General features: G+C 38.3%; 1 protein-coding gene across 1 annotated transcript; it reads left to right on the top strand.

Annotated features, from left to right (window-relative positions):
• Positions 1-825: 825 nt before the first annotated feature.
• LOC139720060 (DDB1- and CUL4-associated factor 11-like) lies at positions 826-22,191 on the top strand. Its single transcript, XM_071631433.1, has 15 exons — positions 826-1,008; positions 4,536-4,621; positions 6,029-6,060; positions 6,479-6,574; positions 7,450-7,514; positions 8,017-8,220; positions 9,114-9,157; positions 13,119-13,245; positions 14,004-14,061; positions 14,812-14,997; positions 16,425-16,578; positions 18,828-18,940; positions 19,631-19,670; positions 20,660-20,766; positions 21,754-22,191. The coding sequence occupies exons 1-15, from the start codon at positions 893-895 to the stop codon at positions 21,970-21,972; spliced, it is 1,647 nt and encodes a 548-aa protein (XP_071487534.1). The 5' UTR covers positions 826-892; the 3' UTR covers positions 21,973-22,191.
• Positions 22,192-25,450: the final 3,259 nt, after the last annotated feature.

Here is a 25,450-nt window from a genome sequence, read left to right as displayed (position 1 = left end):
TTTCCCCGAAAAAATTGTGAAACTTCAAAATGTCATAACTTCCTTATTTTCATCAGATTTTGATCAAAATGATACCATTGAACTTGTCATATTTTACTCATTCTTATCAGACTAACTTATATTTGGACTGGAATGTCCCCTTCAAGATACATGTACGTTTGTTGGGAGAGCCCATTTGAATTGAGTTATTCGTTACTTCAAAGCTTAAACCACAAAAGAAAAAAGAAAGAAAAGAAAAAGTGTCGGGTACACTACATCAGTCATAAAAATTGGATAAGAAGCTCACTCAATATGCTGTTAGGTCACAGGAAATTGTTTTTGTTTGTCAGAGGATACCTATAGATGGCATGGATCTATATTAGCTATATTTATCCTTTGTAAACTCTAAAGAGGTCTCTGAGGATATGTCATGTCAGCTAATCCCCCCCCCCCCCCCTTGAGTTGGCCTGAGTTTTGGGGGATGCTTAAAATAACATCTTGCAGAACCATCTTACATAAAAAATAGATGAGGGCAGAGAATCATGCAATCAAAATCATACAATTTCTAATTCCAATATGAGAAAGGGGACATACGCTCCACCCCCCCCCCCCCCCCCCCCCCCCGCGAGCTTTGGCCTGGTAATTGTTTACATTTCGCGCCCGGGGGCCCCATGCACGCACCGTACCACTCGCGAAAAGCTGCCTGTGAATCGTACTGGTGGGTAATGTAGTGCGTGGTGCGTGTGTGGTAGCCCAAACACTGTTGTTGTTTTGCACGCTGACGACTGACGAAGGCAAGCCCTGTATTTATAATAGGCAGGCATTTATGAGCACGGGGGAAAGGTAAACGACGTTAAACGTGCGATGATGTAACGCCAAACAATCAACGTCCGGATTGTCTCGATTTACCCCAATGGGTTCCAGCCTATCCAGAAGATCTTCATCATACTCTTCGTCCAGCGACAGAAACGCTGCCATGTCTCAAGACTCCGATGACTATACCGCTGTTCTCGCTTACTTATTGAGAAGGTATTATGTAGAGAATGTAGTGCTCTTGTAAGTTGTATCTCACTGTGTAACCACGGTTAGGCCTATTGCCCAGTTTTCCCATGGTCCATCGAGGCAACCGGTACCCGGGGTCCAGGATGACGGCTACGTAAACATGAGCCTTGTGTGCTATTTGTGCCACCGGGTTATCGGTACTTTGCACCACAATAGGGCTGGTAGACACTTATATGCTGTAATCAGTTTAGACAGGTGGTAGGCCTAGCAATAGGCAGTCAAGGTCATAACAGTGCCTAAAAATGCCAAAAGGTCTAGCGTTAGCTTACATAGCTATAAATTAGCTAGACACTCTAGTGTTTCAATCAAATTCAACCTACCACATCACGATTATGCCCCTAACGTTACCAACTTCAAAGGCATTTTGAAATTCTGTATGCATGCATCGTTTGGTGTTTTATACCTCAGATATGCCCTAACATTTTTTCTAACGTTAACATTTGGTTATACAATATCAATAGAAACTTATAGAATACTTAATACATTGTCATTGTATCTAACAATTTGCCAGAAATATTACTCACATGTGTTTTGTGGAGAAAATACTCTAAACTCACAAGCCATATATTGAAAATGGGGTGCATGTGAGGTACCGTTAGGAGCCCTTGCTACTTTGAATGCTAGCTAGGGTACCCATTCCGAGACGGCAGCTTCAAACCCGTGGGGTGTTATCTTCCCACACTCAGTTGCGCTGTAGATCGAGATCTACTTTGAAACTGACACCTCTAACGTTACTATAAATTGCCAATGCATGTGAAGTGCACATATCTTAAAGATTTTTTAGCATATTTCTATAATTCATGGTATCATTTTAATTTGCTGTTGGGTAAGAGTCCCAGTATTCGGTCAGCTCCTGGTATTCGGTCACTTATCACTAGTCACCAGACAGTAAGTTCAACTGTCACAACACACGCAAATCACATCAATTCACATACTTGCACACTCATTCACAACAGGAAACTCCCTTAGCCCCCTCCAAAAATCCATCCAAAATCCCAAATTTTACCGTCAAAAGCGCAGAATCAGCACTACGTTCCAAAAGCGCGCACGGATAAGGCCCAGGTTTAAGAGTATGGGTTGCCGAAAAAGCGATAAAAATCGAGAAATGGGCCCTTCTCTCACGGGATTTTTTGCTTATCACAAACTTGGAGTGTGATGGTATCCTCAAAAACGCAAAAGAAAAACAAAATTTCCGTACGTGCTGATAGAGTGTCTCAATGTACAAGGGTTGAGTGCAAGTGCTGAGGCCCCAGTATTCGGTCACCAACAGGCGCCGCAACGTCCCCGATGCAATTTTGCGCCAACAAGGTAGCGCGCATGCGCATTTTTCTGCTGCCTTGAACACGCATTGACTTTGGACGCGTATATCGCGTGACTGTATACTGGTCGCGGTGACCGTATTCTGGGGAATTTTCAAGGTGATATATTTTGGGATTTTGTGAAATTCTGTGTGATGATAAACAAAATGAAAATTGAGAATAAAGAAATTTGATATATTTCACATACATTGCTGTAGATATGATGTATGTATGTATTATTTTAGTTTGAAAAATATTGCAAAAAAGCTTAAGTGACCGAATACTGGGGATGTTACCCTTCTTATTTATTTTCATTTTTTTTTTAGTAAATTTTGGATACTGTATTTGTGGATATTTTCGCGCGATTAATTTTTTGTGCTTGGCCAGGTGAGAAGAGTTTCGCTTGTTTTTAATTCCGCGGAATCAAGACACTAAGTATAGGAACATACGGCAAGCAAAAATATTCGCGTGCTTTTATTTTCGCGCTTGTTTCTGGTTGCGCGAAAATTTCAACACTGCAAAAATTTGCACTTTTACAGTATTCAAATCCCAAGTGAAGAATGAAAAACCACTGCACAAGGTCCCATGCATGCATTTTTGCATTGTTCTTTACACATAGTGGTAATGTTGTAAATAGAGGGGTGTCCATTTCAGTGTTCCGTGGCGATGTGTTTTATGTTTATGGTGACCTAGCTACAGCTGTACCATGCATACACTACATGTGAAAGCCACATTCCCATGGCCATGATGATATTGATATGCTGTTCGGAGATTTTATATACAGGTAAAATATTTGTAAGCCTGTCATCCTCCCAAACTTTCCTTAAACTTTTTTTTTTTAAATGCTACGAGTCTCGTCAAAGAGGTATATATACAAACAGTGAACATATTCAACTACTATAGTTGCAAATGTTAGTGTTATATAGTAACAAATAAGGGCCCTGATGTGTAAATCAAATGGCTATAAACAAAATGATTATCTTGAGATAGAGTGACTTTATCATACGTGTACTATGTTCATTCAGCTAAATTTTATATAATTCGCTTTGGGGAGGGTGTCATTTTTTTTCTTTTTTAAAGCCATCTTGATAACCAGCTTGGAATGTAGGGAATTAAGCATGCATTGCATCAAACACAGTTTGCATGGAATCTAATACAATCTGCTATCAATATGACTGCCACCCATAAAGTGGAAGCACAAGATGAAATGGTACAGAAACTTTCAAGGAAGCTTTTGAAATAACATTTGATAGTATGATACAAAGGTAGTAAGTACAGTATTGTCATTTGTAAGTGTAAAGATTGATGGGCGGTACATGACAATATCAAGTGCCATAATGCATAATTGTTTTTTACTGGTTCTGTCTTTTTTTCCAGAGTCAGAAAGAAATAAGAAAAAGGGGGAAAAAGGAAAAAAAATTATGTGTAGAATTTTTATCTTTTATATAACAATGTACACTTCTGTAGGCTAACAATTGAAGATGTACACTTGTGTAATTTTATAACTTGTTGATCTGGGCTCCGTCTTATAAAGCCTTCAAATCAATTACAAGTCCCCAAATTAATCGCAACTTGCATTGCAGCACACAAAAAACTTGTGATTGATTTCTATCACAAGTCTTTATAAGACAGGCCCCAGCACTACTGAACTGAATGAAGTATAACACAAGAAAACTGGCTGATAAAGGGAAACATTGAATGCCTTCAGGAGAGATTACAGTGACTGCATACTACATCATAATAGTATATTTACAAATGTATATCTCCATAAAACTCACCTTAGTTTCAATTGTGTATGTTATGACGGTTATTTTGTATTGTCCAGTAGAGTATTCTTATGGTAGTTGCCCGATAAATGTCCTTTATTGTTATCATTATGATTATGATTCTTCGTCTTCGTCTGGTGCTGCTGATGATTGTTAGTATTTTAATTATTGTCATTATTTGTCTTGCATACCCATCATATCTTCTTTGGTATTCAAGCTGCTAAGGATGGATGCCATTTTGTAATTTTGATATATTATCATGGAATGAAAAGTATCTTAATCGGTGGAGCAGTCAGTGATTTTACCATGTTTCTTTTAACATTTTCAGGCACATTTTCACTTTGAATGGAAAATTAGAATGACCATGTGTAATGTTTCAATTAAAGTGCTTTTTTCCCATGCCCTTTCTCAATCTACCCTCTTGCTACAGTGGTCAGATTCGACTGCTCTCACCACATTCTGCTGATTTCCTGGATGACAGTGACGAAGATGACTTCATCGAATGCTGTCCAGAGAGTACGTTTGCAGGTTTTGGTTTCTCCGTTTGCTTGCTACAGACTCTTACATTACTGTAAAAGTGGTTTCTTTCGCGTACAGATACTTTCGCGGTTTCCATCAGTGCCAACTTTTTCGCAAGTGTTTAAATTCGCGGTCGGCTAAATCTGTGAATTCACAGTCAGCAAAAACTTTTATTTTGCACATGAAAACCCAAACTATAATCCAATTATTCTTTTATTTACTAAATAGACATTCAAATTAAGTGCAGGCTTACCTGAAATCCCGTCTCTCTAGTACTTTAACATGCTTGTACCTACATTGCGCCGTATCGCTGTGTGTGTTGACCATCAATACACTCAATGCACGGAATCTTCATGTGTGCATGTGCGCAATAGCGTTGCAACAAGCGGTGAGTTCAAAACATTTTCGCGAGATGTTAAATTCGCGGTTCAACCTCAAAGCGCGAAAAGCGCGAAAATAAAACCACCGCAAAAGAAACCACTTTTACAGTACTATGTGTCTGCCGGCCTTTGGCCAGCAGAAATAAATGTGCATTTGATGAGGTTGCTTGATTTGTTCATGCTGGTGCTATTGGGATAACAAAATATTTCACACACATGTCAACACAAGTGATATATGTCATTTGATATGTTTAAATTTTGGCATGGTTTAAATCCTGTTAGGAGCAGCTAGTGATAAAAAAAAATTTTCAAGTTTGATACATATGTATACTTAGTAGTTCACTTGTGTCACAAAACATCCTACCATGTGATAATTTTGCAGTAAAGCCACAAAGATAAGGAGATATCACTAATATCACAATAAACTACAACTGTAGATGGTTTATTTTAGAAACAAGTTTAATGAAACTATTGCTCTTATTATTTAATATATTTAACAATATTGATTCTTATTATTATTTTTGCATTGGTTGTTTCTATCCGTAACTCACATTTTAGAACTATTTTGAAGCACTAAAGCTGTTTTTTTTTCTCTGCAAATGATAGATAGTGATTTTAAGTTTAATATGTGTATTTAGTACACAAATAATTAAGCTCCAAAATAATCTTAAGATTCAGCACAACAAAGTTCTTATAAAGAATTATCTCCCATGATCATGATGCACTATTTACTATCCAGAAGTCTGGGTATCAGAAAAAAAAAAAATCAAGGCAAAGCATAAAAGTAGAATTTCTGAGACGGCACTACGAGTGTACATATCAAACTTTGTTGCATCATACTGCATTATTTTGCAATTCTTCATTGCATGTTATGGTATCATATTTGGTCATTTTCATCACCATTGAGTAATGTATTCTGCGTATTCTAATGCTTAGAAGAACTGTGGTTGTCACTTTTAACATCCGTTGATTTTTATTAGTTCTTGGGCACTGTTTAACATCTTTACTTGTCTTTATTTTTCAGGTGACCCATTTCCTGATACCAGTAAAATCGATGTAAGTTGATGCACATATTGGTGTATATTCTTTATGACTTAATCAAAGATGGAAAGATAAATAAACAGAGTGACAGATGAAATATACATTTATTTATAAGTAGATTGAATAGCTAGATAGACAGAGAGATATATAAATAGATATAGAGTTTTAAAAAATAGATAACAGAAAAGGAAAGAAAAAAAGAAGGATATATAGTTGGATCTATAGATGAATTAGTGGATGGATATTAAAATGATGCATAGAATAAGAGAATGAGAGATGGACAAGAGAAAAAGGTAGATAGAAGAAAGAGGGCATGTATATCAAGAGCAAACATGAAGGGTTTAACTCTCATTTGAAGACAATGCAATGTTTAATGGACCTTTGCTCCCCTCAGCAGAGAACTAGATGCTCGTTTGTTTGATCTTTGCATTAGGTGAGTGACCTGAAGCAGGAACTGCTGACTAATGCTGGCGCTACCCACAATGCCTCGCTGTCAATGGGGGCGACGGTCCCTCAAATGCTACACAAGGTATGCACACAAAGATGTCAATTCCGAGGGAAAAATGAAGTTATGTGTTTGCTCGTTTGTTTGTTTTTCGTTTGCCGGGGGAAGATGTGTTTACCAGTATGTTGACTTCATTAACAACATGCATGGGTTCTTACAAATGTTAGCCTGTTCATCAGCTGTAAGTTTTGTGTGAAAATTGCTGGTTGATAGATATGAAATTCCACTATCGAAATGTGGTACAAAATTTAAAAAGTTTTATGCAAATCATCAACTCTTTTGGAATAGAGTGGAGCTTTTATGAAGCTTTATCACAGTGGAATATACTTTGTTTTTCATTCCATATTCTTGTTGGAACACAGGAACAGTTGCCCATGTAGTTTCAAAAAACAAAGAACGTTGGATCATTTAGAATTTATAGTTTATTCAACAGAATGGACAACTGAACAATATAAACTCATCCAAGTGAAATACACCACAAAACTTTTCAATTGGGTTTTACAATTGTGAGAGTTATGTGACTTTGTTTTATCTCAACTGCCAGTTATTATTTATAATTTGGCACGGACTTATTTTTGATGCATATAAATAGTCAAAACATTTCCAGAGCAAATGCTATGAAGTTTCAGGGTGCCACTAATGCATTTCAGAACAAGTGTTAAAAGTTTTAAGGTGTCATGATGTGAGAGTGTTCTTTCTCACACCTCCCTCATTTTAAAATGCTCATTACCCCGTTGTTCATTCAAGTGTGTCAGGATTTGTGGCCCTAGAGTTCAGATATCACTGCATGGATATGAGAATGGGCATGGTATAGATATCCACAATGACAAATGACTACCCCACCGTACTTACAAAAGGACAACTCAAGACCCTCTTCCTCTCATGTTCTCGTCCCCCAGAGGCAGATTGGAAGCTGCCACAGGAGAGGGTTCTCCCCAAACGATCGCTGTGAGGTCGGGGCAGTGTGAGTATCCCAAAGCACCAATTTTCCTTACGAGTCTCAAGCAGCCAGACGTAAACTTCCTTTTTTGTGTGTGCAGTATTTTGTCCTGCTTTTCTTTTTTTTTTCTTTACCCAAAATATTGCATGTTTCATGGAGAATGCTGTTTTTCCCAAATTTTATTACTACTCATGTCTATTGCAGAAGAGGTAAAAATACTCTTTGCAGAAAAAAAAAAAAATGAGAAAATGAAAAGAAAAAGAAAGCCTACTCAGCCTTCAGAAATCTAAAATGCTGTTTACAAGGTCGGAAATCTGTAAGCAACAGCGAATGTACAGGTGTATATAATTTCAGGCTACGGAATGCATAGTGTACATGTATTATGGCCATTCAAGTAGGGAGGGGGTTACCGGTAACTAGTCAGACCTGCAGTACTTGCTGCAGGCTGCAATTCTTTATGGATGTTTTTAAATCGTCGTGCATTTGCATTACATAGTTCTTTGAAATTCGCTCTCAATGCATGCAGCTTTCTCCCAAACTACCACCGCACCCTGTGCCAGCATCAGGCCAAGGTCTTCTGTGGGACGTTCTCCATGGATGGCTCCATCTTCCTCTCCGCCTGCCAGGACCAGAACCTGAGGATATACGACGTGAGGAACAACCGCTTCAAGAAGTTCAAGGAGATTCGGGCCAGGGACGTAGGCTGGAGTGTCCTGGACACAGCATTCAGGTAAAGACATTCTCCCCCCCCCCCCCCCCCCCCCCACCACCCAAGAAGAAGAAAAAGAAGAAAAATATACTTAAAAGTGAACCTACATGTATGACTGGCCAAGGGTTCCACCCCAACATCTTATCAGGGGGCAAGAAAGCACTACCCCTTTACCCCTGCTACAAGCAATATCCCTACCCCTTACAACCCCCCCTCCCAGCAATTGTGTCTCGGGAGGCAGTATGGTAGCATGTTTATTTCAGTCAACTCTCTAGATTTCTTGAATATGAAACCTTTCTGTGCAACATTATTGGTGTATACAGCATAAAGTCAACACGGTGGGTAGCAGTAGGAGATGAAGCAAGGGTTAGAGGGATAGTTTTGAACATGTGTCAAACTGGTTGATATCTTATTGTTAGCATGTTTGACCAGGGCATGGTAGGCTGCAAACCTGCCTTCCCCATGAGTGATAAATCTTAATCTTCTAACCCCATTAATATCTGGTCTAATTTTATTTTTTGATTAAATTCTTTCAATACACTGTGTAGTATCCACACAAGATAAAGACATTTAATTTCTGTATAATCTTGTATTATTTATGGTTCAATTGCTAGTTTAATGTATGTCTGTCTGTATGTATGTATCGATATGTATATATATTCATGCATGTATGGTTTGTGCTTGTGTGTGTGTATTCTCAACAACCTATCATGTTAGATATGCTCTTGGAGCTCAAGAACACTGTTATGATACTGGGCAGCAGACTTGCACATGCAAAGGACATCAAAGGCAGTTGCTACCATCTACAAGAACTGTCATGTTTATCATAGTGTCACTGCAGTTGCAATAAGAAATGATACCTTGATAAATTTGACACTGATCACTTCATGTCTGCTTGCTATTTCTTACTGTAGTCCTGATGGCCAGTACCTCATCTACTCCAGTTGGTCACAGTCTGGTAAGAGCGCCACTCTTGGTCTAATTCTCAAACAGTGATAGTCATAACAATATTAGCCCTAAAACAACAACAACAACCCTCCGATTAAAAAACGAAGCCCCACCCTAAATGAACTAATTACAGTTGAATCCCAGCAGATTGACTTCCTAACAATGTTTAAGTTTGAATCCTTGTACAATATTAATTTTATACATATATTCAAGTCATCACCAATGATTCAAAAAGGATCACTCTTCTTCTTTATTTTTTTTTTAGAGGAAGACATGGATTATTGCAACACACGACAGTGTCCATATTGCTGTATGAATTTCAAAAGTATATTCATATACTTATAATACTGATTTTTTTTTTTTTTTTTTTTTTTGCATCAAATATTTTTATGTGTGTTTACATGATTTCGGTGTTCAAGATTGTTTGCCATCTAATGAGCCAAATCAGCACTGATACAGGCACATGCAAGGAATCTCTCCTTCTTCATTGTGTAATACCAGCAACTTGTTTTCAACTGTTACTGAATGTAAAAGATGCTGGTGTGTATAAGTATTATACTCAAACAACATGTATCATATGGCGAGTGTCAAACTATACAGCATACACCACAACACGTATGGTTGCTTTACAAAAAATTGTGTATGGTAAACATTAATCTTGCAGGAGTATCACCTGCTGAGCAAATATTAATATTCAAATCATTTTCTGCTAGAGAAAAAGGATGATTTTTGTCGATTGTGTGGATACAGGGATGTTTTGGGCCAACGCTTTTCAACCAGTGGGCCACAGCCCACTGGTGGGCGGTGAAGCTCTCTCATGTTGGCCGCAGTGTTGGCCGAAAATGAATTAATTGAATTGAATTGAATTGATTGCTTTGTTGTCCACAATGCGAAAGTGGAAATGCGCCTACCACCAGCGTTACACACAAGAGATACAAACAGATAACAATTGTTCATTGAACACGTACGTCACAGATTACTAATAAGATAAACCATAAATGTTTTGCATTACTTGTTTTACAGAAAAATAAAATAATAACCATTATATTCATAGTACATATTACATATATCTCATTCAATTCATTCATTTAAATAAATTCTATAATTATTATACTTATTATCAAAAATTCAACTTTCAACAAATCTTTCACTTCTAATCAATTTTTTTTTTTCACATATGCCTCAAAACCATAATACCTACCAAATATAATTTCAATTACTTCAAAACTGAGAAAAAATCTAACATAACTACACCTATAAATCATCATAAATACCAATTTCAATAATTACTGAAATACTATAAAAATTATTCAATCCACAAAATTATGATGAAATTATGATTACCATGGCAATGCTTTATCCGACAAACACCCGGCAAAAATGATGTGTTCCATATCTATACCTCAAAACCATAATGCCTACCAAACTTAATTTCAATTGCTTCAAAACTGTGGAAGTTGTTCACTCCACAAGATGCGGTTACCATGGCAACGCTTTGGCAAATACAAACACAAAGAGTGTCTTACATGACTACACCTATGAATCATCATAAATACCAATTTTAAAAATTAATTACTTAAATACTATGAGAGTTATTCAATCCACGAACGAAAAACAAACGAACAAACCTGGAATATTCATTCATGAACGGAATTCCCTGATGGCATGGCGATTAAACGTGTGTATGGAATTTGGCACGAATGACTGGCGAAAACGTGCACGATTGGTGCGAGGCACGCGCAGTCTGATTCCGGAGCGATTGTACACATAGTGCACATTGAGAGGGTGCGTTTTGTCCCCAACGATCTTTTTGATTTTTGACAAAAGCCTTTGTTCAAAAGTGTCTTTCATTGCAGGCAGTTCCCTGCCTATTACCCTTTGTGCCACCCGTCTTATGCGATCAATGCGATTCTGGTTCTTTTGTGTTGTGTTTCCATAGTAACAGATCAAATTGTAAATAAGTACACTCTGGATGAGGGCCTGGTAAAATGATTTCAGGATTGATCGGTCAACATGCAGATTATTTAACATTCTCAGAAAGTAAAGCCTCTGATTTCCCTTTTTACACAATGTTGTGACATTATCAGACCAATCAAGGGTGCCCGTGAGTTTTGTTCCTAAGTATGTGTATTCCTCCACTTGTTCAATCTCCCTACCATTTATAACGAGAGGCGTATGTTGTCCCCTTTTCTTTCGAAAGTCGAACACCACTTCCTTGGTTTTTGACGTGTTTAGACGTAGGAAGTGTGAGTCGCACCATTCAGAGAAAACCCTGACGGCTGACACGTACTCATGGGAGTTCTCATCTGTCAAAAATCCTGTGATTGCAGTATCATCAGCATATTTGATTGTGGTAGAGTTTTCATTGTTGCTTACACATTTGCTAATGTACAAAGAAAACAATGCGGGGGATAACACACACCCTTGTGGTGCGCCTGTGCTACTTATTCTCGTGCTTGACTCAGTGACTCCCATCTTGACCGACTGTGGTCTGTTTAACAAAAAGTTATGCGTCCACAGCACAATTTGTGGGGGTACATTCATTTCTACGAGTTGAGTTGCAAGGAGGTGCGGTTTGATTGTATCAAATGCGCTTGAAAAATCTACAAACAGAGTTCTCACAAAATTCTTATTAACGTCCAGATGCTGATATATACCATGAAGAAAAACTAAAACGGCATCATCTACTCCTCTGTTTTGGCGGTAGGCAAATTGCAGATTATCAAGATGACTGCCAGCGTGGTTCATGAGGAGTTTTAACATGAGTCTTTCTAGACATTTCATAACACTGCATGTAAGGGATATCGGCCTGTAATCCATGAACTCAGCATGTTTGCTACTTTTAGGAATAGGCACAATTGTGGAGGTTTTCCACAGGGTTGGCACCGACACCTGGTCAACAGAATTTTGGAATAGTTTTGTATAAACGTATGAGAGCTGGTCCTTACAACATTTCAACACTTTGTTACATACTCTGTCCGGGCCTGGGGCTTTATGTGGTGATAAGCTACCGAACAATCTCCTCACTTCATGTTCTTCGATAGTCAGTTTTGACACACCTCGAGAATCATGTAACATGGTTTGTATCATGTCTACGGCTTTCTCATTCTCATAACTGAAGTCATCATCAAACCTGCAATAATACTCATTGAGACCTTCCACAAATTCACTTGTTTGGTCATGTATTGGCGTTTTCCTATGGTTTCTGTACCCAGTCAAATCTTGCAATGTTTTCCAGGCTAACTTTGGATCATTGTTTTGGAAACCCTTTTCAATTCTTAATCTTTGATCTTTTTTGCATTCTACAATTTTCTTATCAATCTGCTTTTGCAACTTTTCTTTTGCAATTTTGTTGCCTTGAACCACTGCGATTTTCTTTTGATTAATAAGATTCTTCAACTCTATCGTGAACCAGGGTTTATTGTTGGGAAACACTCTCAGTGCTCTCCGTGGGATATTCAATTCAACACAAAAATTTATGTACTCTGATATAACATCTGCTTGCTCATCTAGTGACTGTCCGTTGTCCAGAAATAGATTCCAATCTGTACAATCGAGACACGCGCGCAACTTCTCTGTGTTGTCATTCGTCTAATTGGATCTAATTGGGACTCCTAATAAAATTGCAGGAGCCAAAGTGGGGCTCAGGTTAGAAAAGGTTAAGAACACTGTTTTAGGCAAAGAAATAGATCAGAGACAATGAATATTAGTTGCATTTTTCTCTTTTTATTTCAACTGTGCCTTCATCATTGTATGTTGTGTGTCATGAACACTCACCATGTTGTGTTCGGATGGGCAAGTCTCAAGCCTTACCATGGCAACCATGTTATGTAAATTTATACAACTTTGAATACATTTGTAACATGTGCTGTAGAAGTCAGCTCATCATTACTTTGTGAGGTTAAGAGAAGCACAAATGTGGGTACACTATCATTTGTTCATTTGCCTGATCATTTATTTTTCCTGCCCAGTTCACATATGCAATATCTACGGTGACTACGACACACACACTGCCCTCAACCTACAGCCGTACATCGAGGGTCACTTTTGTGCCTTCTCCATCCGCTTCTCCAACGACAACAAGGAGATCCTAGCAGGGTGAGAATGACAGAATTTATAGCAGCAGCATCCCCTACCATCTCAGACACTGGCTTGAGGTCAGGTTGGCAGTTTGTACTGTGCCATGGAATCAATCATGAATAACACTCACAGTGAAGGCAAATCTTGTTGGAGGCTGGACTAAGCCACTGAAGCAGTTATGCAGTACAAACATAAAGTTATGTTTGCTGTACAGGTGCAGGAAAAATGTTGCAAAAGTCTGTGTATCTCATGGTTTTGAAAGAAAAGGACCCCCCAAATTCATAAGTATGTCTTAGATACTTTGATGTGCAGCTCATTACCCAAAGTATTATTAGCTGTGGCACAAGATCATGTCTTACAATCCAAGTAGTCTTGGCTGAAGTGATGTAACAAATCTGTAGTGGACCAGTGCTTGTGTTTTAAATCAATGTGTAGAATAGTAATGATCTTATGACATGATACTGTAGAAGCAGATATTTTTGCTTGCATTTTGGTTTCACGAATTTAGGGAGAGCCAAGATTCGCAAAATATAAGTGTACGTGAAAGTTCTTGTCTACACTATATGCATTGAATGCCTGTGGCAATTTACACAAATTCTATGCCGCGAGAAAGGCCATCGACTCCAATTCTAGAAAATTTCATACTGTAAAAATATTTTGCTTTACAGTATGTTCTTTTATTGGCATGATATTGACAAGAGACCATCCAACTCTCTGTTTTGGAATAATGAATATTATGTTGTTCCTTTTTATTTGGCTGTCTTCCTGTTTAACAGAGCCAACGATGGGTGTATATACATCTATGACCGAGAGAAGAATGACAGAGTAATGAGAGTAAGTGATCATTTGACAAATCCAAATTGAAGTGTGTATGTGTATACATACATGTATGTGTACATTTATGTATTTATGTATTTATTGTATTGGTGGATGTGTATGTGTATGTACATCCAAACATCCTCCAGTTATTTAAAAACCACCATTGAAAAGAAAGTGGGGAAAAAAAATCTCACATTATTCTTTCAGTTTTGTTTCATTGTTTCACCATTCTCTTCAGGAAGATGTGTGATACATCTTAGATCTATGATTTTATTGCTGAGCAAGACATCCATATGAGATCAAAGTTACTGAAATCAAATTGATATCGTATCCTTACTGGTCAGACAACAACTAAATGAAAAAGAAAAATGAAACAAAGCAAGAAAAAAACAATAATTTTACACATTTCCCAGTGTGTTCTTGTCTATGCTGGGGGTTGATAGAATGTCAGCTCTTTTTTATGCCTCCACCTCAAGGATGCAAAGGGTATTGTTTTCATCTGTTTTGTTTTATTTTTAGTTTATTGTATGTCTGACTGGAACCTCAAACCTCCAAATGTTAAGTTTTTGTAATCACAACCTGGTCGGTCACTAAATCAAACTTTAGTTTGTTTTCGATACAGAAACCTTCCCATTTTTTGATGCATGCTTATTGTGATGCATTGCTCCTTGACAGAATAGTTGTCCGCTCTGGATGTAGTGTTAGTCAGACTCTGCCAGAAATTTATGCCTGCTATTTTGTACGTGCCCCAATCCCATTGTGCAGATAGAGTCGCATGAAGACGACGTCAGTGCCGTGTGCTTTGCCGATAGCAGCTCCCAGATTCTGTTTTCTGGGGCAGATGACGGTCTTTGCAAGGTGTGGGACCGAAGGATGCTGAGTGACTCCAATGCTAAGCCTGTCGGGGTCCTAGCAGGTCACATGGATGGCATTACATTCATTGACTCCAAGGTGCGTACATATTGATCAGTTCTTTTTGTTATATCTTTGTTATCTTTTGTTATCTTTAATGTCTTTATAAAAATCTTTATTTAACCCGTTGAGAACAGTGTGATTTTGCTACAACACACATTTCCCATAGACACTTGCCCGAGTATACTCTGGATTCGTCCTCGATGGGTTAATACTGTTGTTGGCGTCATATCTGCATCATCATCATCATTTTGTCATTTTGTTTGTCGTTTTGTTTCACTGTGATTATTATTACAAGTCATGCAGCATTTTAAACAAAGAACATTTTACAACAAACAGTTTGAGACATAAAACTTCTGGTGCAGACGAGTAGCCAGCTAGAAATCTTTGAAATACTTGGGCATTTTCAAGTGTAAAATTTTCACTCATTTCATGCTCTGCTGTAGTAGTGCAATTTTTTTTTTTTTTTGATAACTGAAAATTTTAAAGGATTAAAAAAAAAATACATGAAGGGTTTTTTTTTTAATCAGTTACTAGAAATGTGTTGGTAGAAATGTTCTGGTGTGTCAATGGGGAAATTGAAAAAAAAACAATAAAAATGATACTGTTGTAAAGTAATCAGAATATTAAATGAAAAATAACCATTCATAGCTCCAGCATTATAGCTTAGGTAGCTAGTAACAGTCATGACAGTCAATTATAGTATGACAATTGATGGGATCAACATTTAGAATATGGGAAAAATATGATGAATATACATTTACAGACTTGAAAAGTTCAAATACTTATAGTTTGGGATCCTGCATGTTTTTGACAATGGTTGCACTTTAATATGTTGTTTTGTTGTAGTTTTGTTTGTTTAATTTGTTCCTCTGAGATCTGAGAGGGGATGGAATACACAAGTTAAGGGTAAATCTTTTCTGAATCTTTGCCAAGAGTGCTGGTTGTTTATGTTAATTTTGCTCTGCTTTTGTGGGAAAACCTAAGGGGGATCTCTTATAACTGTGGTCTGGACAAGGTCAGGTCAGGTGATCTGACACAGCAAGTCAAGTGATCTGACATGGAGAGTCAGGTGTTTTGACAGAAAAGGTCATCATAAAGAGGTGAACCTCTGTAATTACAGTCAGGTGATTAAACAAGGCAAGTCAGATGAACTGATGTATGATTCGTCAGCTGATCAGTCCCATCAAGTATTCCATCGCATTTGATCAAAGGAGTTGTCAGTAGATTCGCTGCTAGGAGTAGATAGTAATCGGGCCAGATAGGAGAGATGTGCTAAAAATGGCACTTTATATGTATGCACGTTCCTAAAAATTTCACTTCCTATGCACGTTCTGTTGGGAGTATACCAAGGGTACAATACTATGAATATTTGCATGGTGTTGTCATGTTTCATAAATCAAATGGCTCAGAAATGAAATGAAATGTGAGTACAATATTTCGCCCATCATTGTGTTGGTTGCCAGGGTGATGGGAGACACTTGATCACAAACTCCAAGGACCAGTCCATCAAGCTGTGGGACATGAGGAAGTTCTCTCCGGACCACGTGATAGAGGCCAGTAGGCGGGTTGTGGCCCAGCAGCACTGGGACTACAGGTGGCAGCAGGCACCAAAGAGATGTGAGTCAAAGCAACAACAACAGCAACAACAAAAACAAAACACACAAACAAACAACAACAACAGCAATAAAATTGTTGAGATATGAGGCCTGTCACCCCAGGGATGGTACGTTCTTTGAGGATGGCACTGATGGTGTGGACAAAATGAAATTTGAAATGTTCAGAAAGGCAGTTGGACCTGCTGTTAATGTGGAGGCTGGATAAAATGTTATTTATGGGCAGTAATGCTGGAAGCAATTCTGATCTTGAGGGCATACTTTTATCTGCTGCAAGTGTGGTATATTTATACCCCCGCCACACAGTGTGACGGGGGTATATAGGAATCACCGTGATGTTGGTCGGGCGGGCGGTTGGTCGGTCTGTTGCAAAATCTTGCATCGCGAACTCCTCCTACAGTTTTGAAGCAATTTAAATGAAACTTAGGGTAAATTATGATATTGAGGTATAGATGTTCAAGACATGTTTTTTGTGTTTGTCGGACAATGCGTTGCCTTGGTAACCATAATTTTACCAAAACCTTGTGGATTGAATAACTTCCATAGTATTTAAGCAATCAATTTCAAAATTGGTATCTGTGATGATCTATAGGTGTAGTTATGCAAGACACTCTTTGTGTTTGTAATTGACAAAGCGTTGCCATGGTAACCGCATGTTTTCTTCGAAATCTTGTGGAGTGAACAACTTCCACACTTTTGAAGCAATTGAAATCAAATTTGGTAGGCATTATGGCCTTAAGACATAGATGTGGAATTTTTGTGTTTGTCAGAGAAAGCGTTGCCATGGTAACCATAATTTTACCAAAACCTTGTGGATTGAATAACTTCCACATCATTCTAGCAATTAAGGTCAAATTTAGTATGTATGATGATCGGGAGGTATAGTTATGCAAGACACCAATGTGTTAATATAAGAAAAATGTGTTGCCATGGTAACCACTCATTTTTGTATCAAATTGAACCGTTTAATCTATGAAGATGAAATTTGGTGTGTATGATGCTCTTTAAGTGTAGTTTTGCAAAATGTCCTTTGTACTTGTATCAGACAATGCGTTGCCATGGTAACCGCATGTTTTTTGTTTTTTTTTAAATCCTGTGGAGTGAACTTCTTCCACAGTTTTCAAGCAATTGAAACCAAATATGGTAGGCATTATGGCCCTGAGGTATAGATGTGGAACACCTAATTTTTGTGTTTGTCACACAAACCGTTTCCATGGTAACCACAATTTTACCAAAACCTTGCAGATCGAATAACTTTTCCATCATTCAAGCAATTAAAGTCAAATTTAGTATGTATCATGATCTAGAAGTGTAGTTTTGCAAGACACCAATGTGTTAGTTTAAGGAAAATGTATTGCCATGGTAACTACTCATTTTTGTATCAAAATAAACCATTCAAGCTATGAGGGTCAAATTTGGTGTGCATGGTGGTCTTTAAGTGTAGTGATGCTGGGGGAAAGCATGTTTCCATTTGCTGTAAGTTTTATACCCCGTGTCAACTCTGTAATCGTACAGTAAACTAAAATTATCCTGTTTTCAATTCGACAAGTGCACAAACTTGGTATTAACGTCATTGCCCTCATGACATCACATACTATAAAGCAACAGTAGGGGCGGGGGTATTAATCACCTTCAGTGATAATTCTAGTTTGGTCAATTTATCTATTTTGCAAGTTGACTGATACTGCAAATTTAAAAGTGCTGGCTAGAATATTGTAACCCTTAACACAACTGCGCTTTGGATTGTCTTCAAGGTGGGAAATTACCAAATTTTCTACTGAAAAGGGAGCATTCTCATACCTCATTCTCTCACTGTGGTTCTCCATTCTGAATTCAACCACCCAAGAAACTGCCTTACAGGTCCCAGCTCACCAAATTTTATGCTCGTGAAATATATGGCATACTCAATAATGTAGGTCTGTGCATGTCTAAATGTTGTATCACTAGAGACATACATCACAGAGGTCAGTGAGGCACACATATACTGTACTGTAAGCTGTGTGCAAACCATTTTTAAAGTCTGATAGCGAGAGTGCAAGGATCAACAAGCAGATGACTGGTACAATGCAAGGGCTTTAATCAAATCATTATAGTCCAAATTGACTCTTTTTGTTAGTGGGCCAGATCGGAGTCTTGAAAGGTTGAGAACATCTTCCCATCAAAAGGTAGTTTGATTCCACTCTTGCACCAGAACTGGGCATTTTTTTTTAGCTTGATTTATTTTTTTCTTTTTATTTGTATTTGTTCTTGCAGCAAAGAGAAAACGCTTCATCAAGGGGGAGACTTCCCTGATGACATACCGAGGCCATGGTGTGCTACACACACTCCTCAGGTGTCGCTTCTCTCCACAGTTTTCAACTGGCCAGGTAAAAACAGAAACTTTACCGTCGTTTCTCTCAGAAAAGTTTGTTGATACCAGGATATCCCTTTTTTTTCTTTCTTTCTTTCTATTTTCATCTCAAGGAGTATCAAGATTTGGAAAATTTGTACAGCCGTAAGTATTGTTTACTGCATGTAGCCAATGAGAGTGCCTCCTTGAGTCCTGTGCAAAGAGATTCATTTGCTTGATGAGGCACACTTCAGGACAAAAATAACGACTCCATTTTCTCATATGCCTGTCCAGTAAAAGCAGGTCTGTATCAGACATTATTTATCTTTTGCTGTCACGGAGTCGACAGACGATCGCAAGAACCTTACCCAAACCAAAACATCAAAAGTGGTCTACACAAGTATTAGTGCATAAGATATTAAAGGGGATCCTCGTAATGATATGGTGCTTTGGACCATCAAAATTTTGTCCTTGTATCAGTTATGTTGTTGTATTGGGGTAAATATAGAATGATATAGGAATGTGACCTGCAAAGTGACCTCTTCAATGAGGTATCTCACTATATATCCAAACTTGTTATAATGTGATTCCACTGTACCAGATAGGTATATCCTTATATTTGGACTGCTTTGAATTCCCACTCTACCATTGCCTATTTCCATCTGTGTAATTCTGTCTTGTCTTTTTTATTTTCCTTCCCCTCCTCCTTTCCTTTCCAAATGTGCAGAGGTACATCTATGCAGCCTGTGCTACAGGGGCCGTTGTTAGTAAGTACCCCATTATCTTGACCAGAGAATCATCTCTCTCCACAGAGATATTGTAGGAAGCATGCAATAGACTTGTCAAATGCAAGACAAAGTCTAGTCTGAAGGCAAAGGAAAAGTGGACGTGGATAACAAACAGTACTGGTATTTGGATTGGAAACAATAGTCAATCACATGGCAGTGGTGTTATCTTGACTAGAGTGGTGGTTGTATTGCTTTAGGCCCTGTTTTTCCAGATCCTGTTATCAATGATGTGTCGGCAATCTCAGAAAAAACAATGTAATTATAATGAATGACAATACTTTGACAGGAAAGGGGAGACTTCACATGCCTTTGCCAATTCCCATATGTATGTTTTAAGTTCTTTATACTTCTCAGTGTGGGAGTTTGTTTCTAGCTTTATGATGTTTCAATATACTGGTAATTCACTTGCATCTCCATTCTGATTTTGCTGTAGTCTTATGATGTCCTCTCCTCAGTATGCACAAAGTATGCTGTCTCACTTTGAGCCATTATTAATTGAGTTGTAAATCTGGAAATATGGGTATGAATTCGCAGGAGAAATTTTAATCAAATCCATGGGTTAGATTTAGTCCATAGAGTACAATGTACAGGGTGGTGTTTCACCAATTTAGTCAGCGTTGACAAGTTGTCAGGGACACTTCCAGTGAAATCCTTGGTTTTGATTGGCTGAGATGCTCTGGTCACTGACTGTTACTATGGTGATTGTCAGAGACTGATAACTTGTCAGCGCTGACTAACTTGATGAAACACCCCCTGATGTCATGCACCTTGCATTCATTATTGGATGTCAATTGGTGTCCGTGGCATATATACTGGCACGTGTATAAACAATCAGAATTTGCACAATCCATGGACGAAATTCCAACAACCTCTAAGAATTCTGTTTCTGATGCTTGATAGCATGCAACTTCATGCGCTCCTAGTATACAGTAGTGAGCGTAGTAATTCTCCCATCTTTCTCCCCACAGTCTATGATGTCCTGACAGGCAAAGTGATCAAGAAGCTTGGTGGCCACAGGCAGTGTGTGCGTGATGTGTCCTGGCATCCTTATGAGAACAGGATAATCAGTTCGGGGGTGAGCCTGTGGGATGTACACATCCTCTTACTGTATATGCTATATATTTATCGAGTCTAATTGTTCTTGAATTGGGACTTCCCAAACATTTTGTTCAATTCGCGATCGTGGAATACAGTAATATAATTCCAGTGTAGATGGCGAAGTGCATGTGTGCACGTCGCATTAATAAAATGATTAATGATGTGCGTGCGTGTTATTGAATTCGCAAACAGCACCCAACTTGCAAAATTTGCGAAAAATAAAGACCTTGCAAAATATATAGCGTATAGTATTCCATTATTAATACTTTGTTTGTGTTATTATCATTTGTTTCTTTCTTCTTATTTTTATCAGAATATAAACATACTGTATGTTGAAGTCTTGATTATTGCATGTTTAGGGTTTCTTTTATTTGTGTGTGTCTAGTGAAATTGTTGATTCCACAAACTTTGCACATTCATATGCATGTGTTATAAAGCACAGATGATTGAGTTGAAATATGCCATTGAATAAGTTGCCTACTTTCTTACAAATGCTTTTTACAAAATGTCCAATTCATGTAGTAAGTTGCATTTGGTGAAAAATTTTCATGAAGATTCAGATTTCATCATCTTTTTTGTCTTGTGACTGAAGTGACTAAAGCCTGCCACACACTACACGATTTACCACCAGTTTTCAGTCGTGCGACTGGGTCTTAGTGCCAGTCGTAGAGACTTGGCATGTCAAATTTTCATAACCGTCATTGCATTATACTGCATCCTGATTGGCTGAAAGCCCACGACCAGTCGTGAAAATTCGACATACCAAATCTCTGCAACTTACACTAAGACCCAGTCGTACAGCTGGAAACTAGCAGGGCTGGTGATGTCACACTTCCAGTCATAAGGTCATGCGGCTGGTCTGATCGTGTAGTGTGCAGGTGCTTTAGATCTTGCACGCAAAAGATTTTTCTTTCCATAACTTCACTCTCCAATGCTGGTTTGTTCAATCCCATGCCTGCTGCAGTGGGACGGCTGCCACGTGATGCACTCGTACCGCAGGGAGCGAGACCCAGATGATGAGGACAATTCCGATGATGACGACCCCTTCCTGGAGTCCAGCAGCGACGATGAGGACGATGAGGAAGGCGGGGACATCTTTCGGTCTATACGGACCGTGGGGCGGCGGATGCAGAGGCGTCGTCGGGCGGAGCGGAGGTCACACTCTCCCATCAGCTTCTTCTGATAGGAGAGCGAAACCTACATGTACTCTTAAACACCGCCTCGTAAAAACTTGATGCAATACTCCAGAAAATTACTCAAAAGGGAGGAGCAGGTAGAGGGACAGAGATTATGATGGGAGAGATGCATGGTCTTTGAGCCGTAGGTTTTATTAAATAGCCTGCAATGATTACACTTCTTTGTATTTCCTAGTAAGAAGACCAGTGCAGGGGATTAATTTTTGCTGATAACAGATATAACATGGCTACCTGATATAGCTAGGTTCATTTGGTGCAAACAGTGAGCTTAGAGAATAAAGTTCAGCACTTCTCTCCAAACTTCGTCATGTAAAGAGTCACCCCATCAACTGCAATATTGCCTGCTATGAGTCCACCCTGATGAGGGCCTTTTGATACAGGGTAGTACTACGAGACAGTACATGATGCTAATCAAAGCTCTTGCTTGCTATAAAGGTCGTTTGTTTTTATTGGGGAGGGGTGGATTGGTGGTTAGAATCTCTTTTTTTGATGTCAATGCATATTGAAGCTTCGACTGTATATTGCCATCATGGTGTGATCAGAATTATCTTCAGAAGCAGGGGAGGGGGCTTTCACTCTAGCAGCATGAGACCATTACTGTTCTACTGTGGAAAAAGGAAACAAGTGACAAAAGTGCATCTAACTTTATATATCTGTCATTCTGAAAGACAACAGCGTAATGAAACAACATCCTGAATCAGACATCTCTGAGAAGTGCGAGTGTTCCCACTCAAAACTTTGGCGTCCTTGTTGAACAGGTTTTTGTCCACTCCACGTGAAAACATGATTAGCTCAGGTTTAAATGATTTTGTCACTTGCTGCCTTTTGACATTGTAGTGGCAACATACTAGTCACATGAGTCTCGTGTGGCAGGCAAATGGCAGCAACCTCTGGTTGCAAGACACCAGATGGCTGCCATGTGGCTGATCTTGGCTTTCCCGTCCCTATATGGTAGTTACATATACGTGGGTGTATAATTTCATGAAAGATATTTCAACAATTCAATACTGTATAAGCTCTTATTTTCGCATACAGATATTTTTGTGAATGAGGAGGTCAGAGACATTTTCGTGAGACGTTGTTTTCGTGAGGTGTTGTGTTGACACCAGTGGTATCGTAACACAAAATTTTTGTGTGCTGTTTAGTTTGCGATCCGACTGTGGTGCACGAGATTCCCAAAAATCGAACCCTCGCGAGAATAACACCTTATACAGTAATCAGCAGTCTACTTGTCTACTTTGTAAAATATGGCATGCATATTATACCCTATTGACTAGATTACTTACTTCTCTTCATTTTTGTATTGAGGATTGAAGAGGTAAAATCTTGTTTTGTTTTTTCTCGAGGGTGAACATTTTTAGGTGAGATTGAAGTTAACCATTTTGACATCCTAGACTGGTCTTCCAATGAACATATGTAAGCATTGCACATACTTTCTTGCTATAGACAAGATTTTAAAGCTTTTGTGACAAAGAGATATCGCATAGAGTATTTCTTCACTCAGATCCAAACTACCAAAAGATGCTTATTTTGGAGGATTTCATCAAGGTAAGAAGCATGATGTAGATGAACATCAAATTACAGAGCCTCATTGCTTGTAGTGAATGATTCAAATGCTCAAGATATATGGTCTTTGTCACTGCTCTTCAGGGTAGCAAATATCCTGTTGATAATTATGTGAGACAAATTCTCACACTGTCATATTTTAGAGTACATCCTTTCTTTTCAAAGTACCAAAAATAATCTTTACTTGCTTATAAATCAAACTTGAAAGGGTTTGCATATCCTGATTCAATATGCTGTTTTCTGCAAGTGACAGAGTTTGTGTGTATGTGTCTGTATTTTTATATTTCTTTTACTATTTCTTTTTCTTTTTTGTGATGAGAAGTGCAATGAATTTAATGGAAGCTCTGAGATATATGTCTGTTTGCTCTGAGAAGTTGATATCAATACATGCATGAAGTCATGCTTGGCCCCACATTTGACACTTGCACTTTCCATACAGACTTTTTTTTCTTCTTCCTTTTAGAAGTCACACATACCTTTAATGAAGTGGACTTTTGCATGAAAAGTTAATGGTTTCTCTTCACTCACTACATCACTGTGTGGGCAGTGACTCACACATCTTTGACAGTATTTTAAACCTTGCATGCATTGACAAGGTCTTCTTTTCTCTATCAGTACTTCGTAATCATGTATGCATTAGAGTGAATGTGTGAGATATGTGCCATACAGCAATCTCTCTTCCCAAGAGATGTGACAACCCACTGGCAAAGCTCTCCTAAATTCTCAAACAGCAGGCTGTAATATGCAAACTGTGCATTTGCATTGTTTGACAGAAATTTGATCACTGAGTCCTGGCAACATTCTGGCCACGGTCATTTATGCAAAGTTCACACTACAAAGTGGACGATGAGATCTTTGAGTAAAATTAGAAGGTGCATATGAGATTTTAGTTTTAAAAGACAAATTTGTTATGTTAACTCCAGCATGTTTTTGATTAACCCCTCTTTATTCAACCTTTTGAAGGTCTGCAGGAGGCCTGCAAAAAGATAATTTGTTTTTACTACTTTTTTTAGCCGTTCAGTTTCATACCAAAGATAAGTTTGTGCTGCAGATTGTGCGAGCACAGTCATACATAGGACATTTTCTTTTTGATCATTTCTCACAAATTGAGCTATCTATAATGAGATTTGGTAGACCCTGTGGAATATATGTGTATATATATATATATATATATATATATATATATATATATGATAACTAAAGGTATATTGTATTTTCCTCCTTTGCTTTTCTGTGCATTTTGCTGTTTGGCAGTGCCTGAGGCATTATATTTGTGTGTTTTCCCCCTAAGATAGAAAATAAGTGCAAACTTTGATATTTGTTGCATGGCCCATCACTTGGGTCACACTATAAAAAAACCGGAGATGGGATGTGCTGTAACAAGGTGGGCAGCGTAAATAGATTGAGATTTATTTACCAAGCACTCTTTTCTCGGAATATATTCGACTGATTACTGAGAGGTCTTAGGTTCATCATCGTTTTTCTCAGCATGGTGTTTGTTTTGTGTCTTGGGGCTTACTGAGGCATTTACTCCTAGGATATGTACTCCAGTCTTTTCCCTAAATTAATCATGTCAACGATATCATTATCTTGTTAAGCAGATTTCTGGTTATATGATGTAGCTTTCTCAACATTCACCTCAGCTATTGTACTATGCATGTTCATAGGAGTGTTGTTATAGTACAACCGCATTTGCACTCGAGTTTTTCCTTCCATTTGATGTACCATATTGTTGAAAATAGTTTGATCTCCTTTTATTGAGATGACAGAACCTGGTGTATCGTGTTCATACCATGTACATAAGATGTATTATGAAGTCATGAGTCTCTGCGACGTTCACACTATTTATGATGATCGAATTTTTAATAAATATCACAGAGGCCTCTTTGCTATGATCAT

Source organism: Diadema antillarum, unplaced genomic scaffold (assembly GCF_040938485.1).
Source record: "Diadema antillarum isolate AM-2024a unplaced genomic scaffold, OU_Dant_1.0 scf00000120, whole genome shotgun sequence".
Taxonomy (NCBI): Eukaryota; Metazoa; Echinodermata; class Echinoidea; order Diadematoida; family Diadematidae; genus Diadema; species Diadema antillarum.
The sequence above is the reverse complement of the archived record's forward strand: the minus strand, read 5'-3'. Positions and strand labels throughout refer to the sequence as shown.